Source organism: Tiliqua scincoides, chromosome 1, assembly GCF_035046505.1.
Source record: "Tiliqua scincoides isolate rTilSci1 chromosome 1, rTilSci1.hap2, whole genome shotgun sequence".
Taxonomy (NCBI): domain Eukaryota; kingdom Metazoa; phylum Chordata; class Lepidosauria; order Squamata; family Scincidae; genus Tiliqua; species Tiliqua scincoides.
This window is the reverse complement of record NC_089821.1, coordinates 72,236,938-72,248,337: the sequence shown is the minus strand read 5'-3', so window position 1 is coordinate 72,248,337 and position 11,400 is coordinate 72,236,938. Positions and strand designations below refer to the sequence as shown.

At 45.3% G+C, this 11,400-nt stretch overlaps 1 protein-coding gene across 1 annotated transcript; it reads right to left on the bottom strand.

Annotated features, from left to right (window-relative positions):
* Positions 1–6,077: 6,077 nt before the first annotated feature.
* LOC136644983 (olfactomedin-like) lies at positions 6,078–10,585 on the bottom strand. The gene is made up of 3 exons (XM_066621245.1): positions 10,445–10,585; positions 7,317–7,320; positions 6,078–7,219 (listed from the first exon to the last, which is right to left on the bottom strand). The coding sequence occupies exons 1-3, from the start codon at positions 10,583–10,585 to the stop codon at positions 6,078–6,080; spliced, it is 1,287 nt and encodes a 428-aa protein (XP_066477342.1).
* Positions 10,586–11,400: the final 815 nt, after the last annotated feature.

Sequence of the window (11,400 nt, the reverse complement as noted above, 5' to 3'; positions counted from 1 at the left end):
TTTCAGCAGTAACACCTCAGCACTACTCAGCAGCTAAAAGCCTGAGGGCCGTATAAAAAACTTCCGCAGGCTGCATCCGGCCCCCGGGCCTTATGTTTGACACCCCTGAGCGAAGTATTCCATGTATTTTATGGCTAAAGCCACTTTTTGGAGCAGTAATTCTACACCATCCACAATGGTGTAGCTCAGCCAGGGCTGGGAAGGGGGCTTATATTACATAGCTAAACTGGAGCTGGGGGGGGGGCTGTCAGTGGTGGCTTTCCTCTGTCTCCACTGGGGGTGGATGGGGTGACTGCTCATTTCAGACACGAGGCAAATGCTGCTGAGAAAGCCCTCCTGCCCACCCTTGGCTCCATACAGCTCCAAGGGGGCCATTTCTGGGGACAGGGCTGAACATGTATGAAGGAAAGGATGGCAGTACAGGCACCAGGGGGTGACACAATGACTCAGGGGGTATCATCACATCATCTGACCCTGGGCCATGCTAAACATGCCCTCCCAGTTAAGCTACTGACCATTCACATACATAATAAGCACCATCCAGAAAAAACCAGGAAAACCCAAGTCTTACTTGTTCCCCCTGGTCTTTTCTCACATGCAAAATGGAAATTGTATGATCAGCCACAATGTTTTCCTTATCAGTATAAGGAAAATTGTGACCATTTGGGAAACAAACTGAAGTTTTCTGTTTCCTTTCTTCAATCAAAGATTGTTCTTGATTGATATTTTTCCAGGTCTATCATTTTTTTAAACCAGTAGTTGATACACTACCTATTTTTAATCCATTCAACTTTCACTAAAACATTTTAGATTATGAGCTCCTTTGGGACAGGAAATCATCTTCTTATTCCTCTTGCTGTGTAAACCACTTTAAGAACATTTTTCTGAAAAGCAATATATAAATACAACAACTACTAAGGGAACAATTATATCTTGTGCGGGAACAGGCAAGCCAGGAGGCTTGCACTGTATTCAGCACGAGATAGGGCTGCAAAGTGGCTCAGTTGAAGGTAAGGGGATACTCTTCCCCTTAACCCCAGGTAAGCCCACTGCAGCCGCTATGTGTCTCCTTGGACTTGTACCACCTCCTGAGGTGGCACATGTCCGAGGAGAGTGGAGCAGCTTGAAGCTGCTCCACGCTGCTCAGGGAATGGGGTTGGGATCCGGTATAACTGACGGGTCCCAGCCCCACCTCCTACTCCCTGCTCAGCCTCCCCCGGGGCAGCGTACCACCTGCCCTCTCCCGCCCCAGAACACTTTCCTCCTCCCCATCTCCTCCCTACCCACCTCAGAGCCTTATGTCGGCCGAGCTCAGCCGATGCAAGGCTCGCCCCATAGGCTGCCATGGAGGCTGGATGCAGCCTTTGTATACCAGTGTACCTCTATGCTCCTGAGGAGTGGTTTGCTCCTGAGGAGGCGCAAAAGTGCTTTATGGCACGTTTGGGACCCACCTAGGCTGGCACAAGAGACTTGCGCCAGCCTAAGTCATTCTTAGGATTGCGCTGTAATACATATGTCTGTTCTTGAACTATCTTGTCATTTTACTCAAGGGGAAGGATATTATCTCAAAAGCCTAAGGAACTTGAAGCCAATGATATCCTAGGAAATTATAAATAATTACAAATATCTCCTTCCAGTATTGCACAGATTTTAATTCCTTTCATTTTTCCTGTTTAAAATAGTGCACTGGGATGGGCATGATCAGGAGTGGAACATTAACAGGGGCAAAGTCCAAAAGTTTCATGTTATGGTTCCACTCCATTCTGTGCTCCACCCCAGCTGCTCTCTTTTAATAAACAAACTCCACCAGGTCATATTATGCATTTAGTACAATGTGTGATTTGACCCTTAGTGTGCAGAGGTTTACAGCCTTAATCTGACAATAAAAGAACGATTTAAGGAAATGCTGCAGTGTGAGGGTGAATGAGTGGTGTCCTCTTTTAGCTAGGATGGGAGGCAAAGGCTGACAGCACTTTAGCTTTAACAGCCTCCATGCTAACTTTGGTGGGTTCCAGAAAGCATTGTGACACCTGGCTAATAATAACAGAGGGTTTAAGAGAGTAGGGAAGAGAGGAAAGCTTTCAGTCTTTGTGGGTAGGATACTGGAATTGGATCCCAAAAGGGTGGTAAACAAAGCTTTCAACCAGGCCTTTGTGGCCCCCAGTTCAACAGTAGGCCTCTCAGGTATAGCAGACACCAGGCCGTATTCTCCCAGGCTTCTCCAGCACAGGAAACAGGACTACCTATGCTCAGTGGTGTACCTGGGGGAGGCAATAGGGGCAAATGTCCCAGGTGCCACCCAACAGGAGGCGTTGCTGTGACCTGCTCTCCCCTGCCACCGCTTTTTGGTGTAGTCATAGCCAGTTGATTGCAGAAGAGCAATATCTCAGCAATGCTAAAGGGCCCAAGTGTGGAAAGGACCTGAATGAAAAAACGGCAGTGTCAATGTTGTTCCCCTGCCCATTTTATACTGTAAGCTCTTTGGTAGCACACAGCTTTATAATTAGAGGTGTTCTTAAATGTTTTTATTTTTTTGAAGATTTAGTTTTTCCCCAAGGAAAAAGTGCAGAAAGTAGTGTTACATGTTTTTATTCCAAGTGTGCATTTTTATAAATTATAATAGCTTTAAAAGTTTACTAGGAAGGGGATATAGGTGGTATAGTGTTAGCAGAGGTTGCAACATTCATTACCCAGTCAATTAGGAGTAGAAAATTGTTTTACATTCTTGCAGATTTTGAGTTTTTGTTACTTTGTTTACAAAAATGAGAAGTGCAGAAAGCGCTGTTATATGTTTTTATTTCAGAATCACAAAAAATGATGTGTCTATTTATAATTAAGGGTGCAATCCTATCCTTCTGAAATGTAAATCTCAGCAGCATGGGATATGGCGTATGCCCTCAGAAACAAGCCCTGGAGGATGAAGGATGTAATGCTGGGTCAAGAATACAATGGTCTCAGTGGCTTTTGTCACTCCCAACTCCTTTCCTGGACAGCTCACTAAAGGGGGAAGATGTGAAAAAGGCAGCTTGTCGCCAGATGTTTCATTCAGGCCAGAGGCTAGAGCTTTCAACACAAGTTGTTCTTCTACAATATGAAAGCACTGTGACGCTGTTGAATGTGCAGCTGCAAAGGTGGTGCAATTTCTGACAGGATGGGGGAGGGCCATTCACCTAGCTGCATTTAGAACCATTGTATAGGCCAGAGAGAGAAGGAATCATGAATCATGACGCATGTAGTCAAGGGAAGTAACAGCTCCTCCGTGACCTCATTAAATGTTGTACTCCATAGTACAACAGAACATTCCTGAAGATTACTTTGTATGGTCTCTGGCCATGGCGGTTTTCATGTTTTCATAGAGACAAACCCTGGAGAAACAGAAAATAACTTTCACAGGTAACACCTGTGCTGTTGTGTGTGGTGTGTGCATGGTTTAGTGTGCCTGTTACAGACCTCTCTAGGATAGGCCTCATGCAGAATAACACACACTCCCTCAACCTTCCTACTGGAGCCATTTTGGAAAGAGTTGTAAAGAGTTGGTGGTGAGGGTGAGAAGAGAAATGAAGAGGTGCTGAACCACACATCCACAAGTGTCCGTGCAAGCTTAACAATGCCAGGGCACCATCTTTCCCACAGTTCAAATCCTTTTAATGTGACCTCAAAGGTGAACTTAACTAAGCCAGAAGCTTGCTGTGGATTTGGTATGCCCACCCCATCTGCTTACATGGGAGCAAAAGAAGCAAGTGCAAGAACAAATGAGCACACTGGGGCAAAGCTGGCAGCCATGTTGTTAATCTACAGCGAGGCTCCTGTCAGGTTTCTAGGTGTGAAGCTACAGTGCTGGATGAGGGCAGGGTCCACCATCTATCACAGCACCATCAAGGGAAAAGTTGCTGCCATTGCAACTCTGCTCTGCAAAGACTGCCGAGTGTAGGACTGGGCCCCTGTTCACTCCCTTCTTCTTCTTTAGCCTCTTTCCAGTGTGGCTAGGGGGACGGCAGATGGAGCAGTAATGGGGAAACCAGTTTGACTACTCCTATTTTGCCACTTGCCTCTTCATCCCCACTCCTCCAGTGAGGAGGGACTTTTCACCCATGCTTCGTGCAGGTTCATGTCACTTTCTTCACTTCACAGTGATTATGAGGAGCAAAAGACAGCGTGTCTGCCTGTGTGTGTGGTCAGCATATGCCAGCAACCTTGATGAAGAATGATTCCTGGCCCTCCCTCTGGTTTCAATAGAGCCATACAGGGTTCTGGAAGCAATCTCACCCACCCGCTCCTCCGCACTCCAAAGAAACAGCCAAGGCAGCCAGTGTTCCTGTGTGTCTTGACAGTGTAGAAAATGCAAGTGTGTCTTTTTTTCTTCTTCTATTAGTGCACAGAATGCAGTTTTAGTATAGAATCTGCAGAGCTCTACCTATTGGATCCTGCCTTCCAGTCCTCAGGACTGAGGTAGAAAGAAGGAGGGGAGTGTCACTCTCTTCGTGGGGTGACCGTGACTTCCCTCCAGTCATGGAAATGGACAAGTAATGCAGCTGCAGCAGCAGAGCCTTTCCCTGAACCTCTTTACAGTATTTGGCTGCTGGACGCCAGCATCTGAACACATGAGATCTCATTGGGCTGGGAGCACACAAGATCAAGCAGCTTCTTTTTTTCAGAGTACACAGTCTAAGTCCCAAGGCTGAAAGTGACCCGGAGCAGCATTTTTGGCTACTAGGCTTCTTTCAAATGCTGTGCATGTTGCGCAGTTACACTCTGAGATGAATGAGCTTCTGGTTCATGTGGTTTCATCCAGGGGTGACATGTCTCATGACTGCAGGAGCTGGAGTGAAAAGCCTAAGAATTTGCTTGTGGCTCAGCCCTCAAAACTCACAAAGGACAGAGTAATAAAAAAGAGTCCAGGAGCTCTGGATATGGGTGCTTTGAAAACCGTTCTTGGAATTTGGACTATTTTGGGTGCTTCCCCTGCTTGTATGCATGCAGATGTCGAAGACCGAAGTTGGGCAGGAAACTGCAATGACTTCACTTCTTTTTTCTGCAAAATGGGGTTCAGTGGCTAGAGTTTTATGGCCTGTTCTACACTGACTGTCTCCCAATATGCAAACTGCTCCACACTGAATCCGATATTAGGCTGATCTTGTCTGGAAGGCTGCAGTGTCAAGTGGGGGGGGGGATACAAGCTGCATGCAGGCCAAAGTGATGCAGTGTAGGACTCTCTTGCGTTCTGTCATATCTATTTATGCAGGTACATTTTCTGACACGCTGGCTTTGGACAACTAAAGCTAAGGAGGGTATACAGGTAGCGAAAAGCCCCAAGCTATTGTACAAAAACACTCTTATGCTGAACCTTTGTGCACATGTCCACACAAAGACAGAGTTAGAATTTCTGACAGTGAGCCTAGTTTATGTCCTTCCTCTTTCTCCACGGAGCTTTGGCACAGGATGGTAACCTTCTTTTTGCATGGGCAGAAAACACCCCTTTCAACAACGTTTTGTACAGTACTGGAGTAGTTAAAGGGAAGGTGATGAAACGAGATGGTTTTAAAAGTAGCAGCTATCCCAATAGTATCTGGGAGGACAAGAATGTATGTAGGCTTTATTTCAGACTTTGAACAACAGTCATCATTGTAGGGTTGCCAAACATAAAGAACAGAATTAGGTTAAGTGGCAGAAAGGAAGAGATTATGCTTAACACTATTATTGGACTTTGGAATCCGTTCCCCAGGGGAAAGTCAGAAATAAGTGAAATATTTATTTCAGGAACATATTGGATAGCTGCTGCAGAATAAACCAGATATAAATGTGAAAGCTGGCAATATTGTAACCCGGCCTGTTGGTGTTCTGAGTGTTTTTCTATACCATACTGACAGCACATACACCTGATGCTAAACAAAAGATGGACAACACACAATTTCTAAGGATGGTTGCTATCTCTAGGTATTTATTTGCAAGAAGCTGCACTTATTGTTGCAGACAAATTTACCAGCTTGGGGGGAGGGGGGAAGTGCCTCTACTGCTTCTTTCATTTATAATGATCTTGTCTCTAAGTTTATGTAGCCTCACTAATGTCAACCCAGCTTTCATTGCTTGCCCTCCCCTGCCTTTTCTTCAGTATCGTCTAAAATATAATCTTTCTCTCTAGTCATCACTTGGCCTCCCATCCACATGGTATCTTGCCTTCCTTTTCGACCAGCAGTCTGTCCTTCTTCATGATGAGAACTGATGTCTCTTTTGCTTGTCAGGTGCTGCTGCTGGTTGCTAGCGGAACTTGAATGGTCCTCCTGGCTAACAGTATCTTGTGCTCCCTTGCTTACCAGACTCTGCCCTCCTTCACTGTCGAAATTCTGTCCTTGCTCTGTAGCTGCAAGATACCCTGCCCTGGATTTTGTCCTGGAACCTGGATTTTTGAATGTGAGATTGTAATAAATTAGGTAGCCATCATTGTACATGTAGAGCTTCTGATCATTGGGATTGTAATTGAGGCTCTGCATAGTAGGCAGAAGTTTCTCCATATAAATATCTTTTTTTTGGTCCTGGGTTTTGTTGATGTCAAAAGCATAAAATATCTTCTCATGGGTCGCATTCACTCTTTGGGTAGCATACAACACACCGCAGATCATGAAACTATTGGTGACATTAGTCTTCTGCTGCGTGGTGGTCCAAGGTTGTTGTACATTCAATGTGTCAGGATCTACCTTTCTAACAACCATAAGTCCATTGCCTTTGCTAGAGCCATGAATCATCCACAAGCCCTTTTCATCCCCAGCAAAGTCCATATCTTGATATTTGACACCTTTATAGGAGTAGAGGTTATTGAAAGAGGAAGGATCATCATCTTCCAACTCCTTGCGCAAGAGTCGCATAGTGTGTGGGTCTGTTTTGCACAGGGCCCTGCTATCATAACAGTTGTAATAGAAAGAACCATTGTAGAAGACCACTCCACCCCCTTGTGCACAATTTTCACACTTATCATCCTTGCCTTTAAGGCTAAATTCCAAAACAGCAAAATAAAGCAACAGTTTTCTGTAGGACGAATAAAGGCGGAAGGTCTCCAATATATGGCTCCCTTGGTTGGCAGGGAAAACCCAGTAATGTTCTGATAATTTAGTCCCCAAAGCAAAATCCTTCCCCCAAGCTCCAGTTTTGAAATTCAGACCTTTCCAGTTGAGCTTCACCAGGATAGGACCACTGATCCCATCTAGCCCATCATGGTCACATTTACCTGTAGGGTAAAAAAACAATGAATGCATTTAGTTATTTAAAAAAATCAGGAGATAATTGTTTTATTTTATTTGAACAATTGTATCCTGTATCCACACAAACCTGAGGGGGAAAAGAGGAAGAATGACAGCTGTCATCCTGCAATGGCTGTTGGAAAAGTTCCTTGGCTTTATATGATTATATTAATCCTTCCTAGGTGCATACTGCTAATCCTGAAAGCCCTGCAGAAAGGTGCACAGCCACCTCATTTCTTTTGGACTGGGGTGCACTCCCCTCAGCATCCGATTTCATAAATCATCACACAACCTGGATTCCTTATCCCCCCCCCCTTGCAGGTTTCCATCCTACTTAGTCCACACACAGCTTCCCAAGCAACTCAGTGGAAGCTGCCCTCCTATACTCAGGGTTGTGGCGTTGAGCTTTGTTCTGCACCTAGCGGTGTGTTTGTGGGAAATGGGTGTTGTGCCTGCACGTTCCATGGCAATCGGTGAGAGAGATGCTGTTCTGAGAGAAGTCCCTCTTGCACTGACCCTGCCAGCGTGGACGAGGAAGGAACTCACGTCCCTTAGAGGGAATGTTGGGCCTTGGGGAAAAGAAGCACAACAGGCCCTTTCCCTCCAAGTAGCTCTCTTTGGGTTCAACAGGCCTGGGGTGGGGAAGCAGAAGCCCAGAGTGGTTTCTGCATGCCATGTTGGTTCTGAGCCCAGACAGGGCAAAGAGGAATTGCTCCACACTTCTCTGCTGAGAAACTGCTGCTCCCTTTCAATGGTCAGGGAAGACAGGGAAGGGAACCCCAACATGAGTTCCTGTCAGCGTGTCTAGGCACCAGCCAGCCCCCAGCCCAAGAAAGAACCCCACCAGACCATAGCCTCACCATAGCCTCACCCATTTCCTTAGCTTCTCCCATCTTCTGCTCTTCTAGAGGAGCACTGCAGCTGTACTTTGAGGTTGAACCTTGAACAGCTTTTAGGCCTTCTACTGCCCTCCCAAAGGCTTTGACTGGGGGTTGGAGTGGACACAGTTCCAGTAAGGACAAGGACAGAAGACTAGGACAGTGTGGAGGACTCCAGCCTGCAACTTGCATGACTGTGGGACAAGTTCCTTGACCTCTCTTTTAGGGGCTGAGCACTTCTGCACCGTCTCATAAAGCAGAGGAGTGGCTATGTTTCCTCTTTAAGTACAATTTTTTTAAAAAAAGACATAGAATACACCTAGTGAGCTACCTACACCCATCCACATACTGCTGTGTTCCTACTTTTAAAAAACATATTTGCACATCTTCCCTAAATGTAGTAAATGAAAACACTTTTCAACGTTTTCCCCTACTTTGGATAGCAGGCACAATGGATGAACATCTATACTGTAGTTTGTTCTATAGGAGCTGCATACAGTGCTGTGAGGTGCTGAGGATGAATCATAGAATGGAAATAGTAGTTTGGGTGCACTTTATAAGATTATGTGGGGCCTCCATATGAAAATGAGAAAGATATTCATTACATTTGTATCCTGTATGTACGCAGAAGGCAGTCAAGCAAGAATGTATCCTGGCCCCACTACTATTTAACTTTTATATTAACTCAATGGTGATCCACTTTAATAATACTGATTTTCATCCCTCAAAGCTTGTGGGGAGGCACATAGCTGCCCTGGTTGGCAACCTTCAGCTGCCCTGCTGTATGCAGATGATGCTGTTATCTTCTCAGGGACTCCAGTTGACCTTAGAAGAGCCTTGAGATCTCTGACCCTACACTGCAAAGAGAACCAGCTCCTGATTATCAAAAAGCAAAGATCAAGGCCTTTGCCAGGACACCCAAGACCCACTCATGGAAGATCCACATTCATAAGATTGAGCAAGTGACCCACTTTTAGTATCCTGGTAAAATTTTTCTCTCAAGTGGCTCTAGAAGAGCACACGGCAAATATACGACATTAAATGCCTGAGAAGCTCCTCAGACATTTTGCAATTTATGTGCTCTAAAAGAAGTCATTTATTTCCTTGCAGCTCTTAAATTAATTTTTCAAGCCAAGGTCCTAGCACAACTACTATATGGTGCTTAATTAAGGCCACTGCCTAATATCCTGACTCTAGAATGTGTACAATCAAAATTCCTGACAGCAGTCCTAGGAGTACCTAAAGATATTTCTAATATAAGAATGTTTTTAGAAACTGGCCAGATTAGGGTAAAGGTCATATACCCACCACGTGGATAACCATCATCTTCTTCTTCTTCTTCAGCATTTATCCTGTTTGGTAGTGCTATTATGGCTCAGAGTCGCCATTTCTTAGTCACTAGAAAAGAGAACCTAAGAGGGGACATGATTGAGACATACAAAATTATGCATGGGAAGGATAGAGAGATGCTCTTTACACTCTCACATAACACCAGAACCAGGGGACATCCACTAAAATTGAGCGTTGGGAAGGTTAGGACAGACAAAAGAAAATATTTCTTTACTCAGTGTGTGGGCAGTCTGTGGAACCCCTTGCCACAGGATGTGGTGATGGCATCTGGCCTGGATGCCTTTAAAAGGGAATTGGACATGTTTCTGGAGGAAAAATCCATTATGGGTTACAAGCCATGATGTGTATGTGCAACCTCCTGATTTTAAAAATGGGCTATGTCAGAATGCCAGATTCAAGGGAGGGCACCAGGATGCAGGTTTCTTGTTATCTGGTGTGCTCCCTGGGGCATTTGGTGGGCCACTGTGGGATACAGGAAGATGGACTAGATGGGCCTATGGCCTGATCCAGTGGGGCTATTCTTATGTTCATACGTTTGGTCCGGGTGTAGACAGGTGATATTCATGTCACCATGCAACTTGTCAAACCAGCAGTGCTTTGGTTGGCCCTTTGTTTGTTTGCCATTGACCTCCAATTGAAGGCCCTTCTGCGCCAGCGTATCGTCATTGCGTGCAGATTGTGGCCATACCATCAAAGCCGAGATTCTCTCATCCTGTTGGCAATTGCAGCGATGCCATATCACTGTGGGATATCATTGTTGCAAACGTGGTCAAAGCAAGTAATACCACTAATCCAGCGCAGCATCTTTGTCACCATGATACTACGGCAACGTTCAGTTTCTTACATCTCCGGCCAACGTTAAGCTCTGTAGAGTGCAACTGGCTGGATGACCATCCAGTAGATCTTCAATTTAAGATGGTCACTGACCTCCTTGTTGCAGAAGGCACCAATCATCATGTGCCACTTTATCCAGGCTCCACTTACTTGCATGGTGGTCTCGTGACTCAGGCTGCTGTCAGCCACGATCATCGAGCCAAGGTACCAGAATCTTTCAGCATGTGGCAGGTCGATACCATTTACATGGATTGTCCCAGGATCGCTGGGGTCTGTCGTCATGTACTCCATCTTCTCGATGTTGAGGCAGAGGCCAAACAATGTTAGATGGCCGCTCCAAGCTTGTACTTGCTGCTCAAGGTCTGCCTTGTTGTTGGACACAAGGAGAACGTCATCTGCATAGAGAAGTGTCCATGGTGCTGGTTTTTACAGTTCATGGGCAATAAATATCCACTTCTTGAACAAAGTGCTTCACAGGTGCTTGGCACACAACTCCAGACTCTTGAATGTTAGTGATTATCTGGATCCATTTCAGCATTCTTTCAGGCACTGAGACTGCCTTGGTCTCCCAGGGTGACAATGATGATGCTGAAGACCACTTCCCAATTTGGAAGGGAGCTCTGGGACAGCTGGTTCCCATGGGCACCATTGCACCAGGCTTGGTGGTAGCACCATGATTTGAGACAGTGGAAATCATGCAAGCAGGTTGCTGCTACTATAATTGAGGTCCCTGTTTCTATAGCAGTGTTTCTCAAACTGTGGGTTGGGACCCACTAGATGGATGGTGAGTCAATTTCAGGTGGGTCCCCATTCATTTCAATATTTAATTTTTAATATATTAGACTTGATGCTACCATGGTATGAGATTGCATTTGGGGAAATGTTACAGACCTGTACTTTTAACAAGCTATTGTGTATATTCTTTTAACAATGATAATAAATGGGACTTACTCCTGGGTAAGTGTGGGTGCGATTGCAGCCTAGGATTATTAAACATTTTCCTGCTTGATGATGTAACTTCTGGTCATGACATCACTTCCGGTGAGTCCTGACAGATTCTCATTCTAAAAAGTGGGTCCATGTGCTAAATGTGTGAGAACTAATGT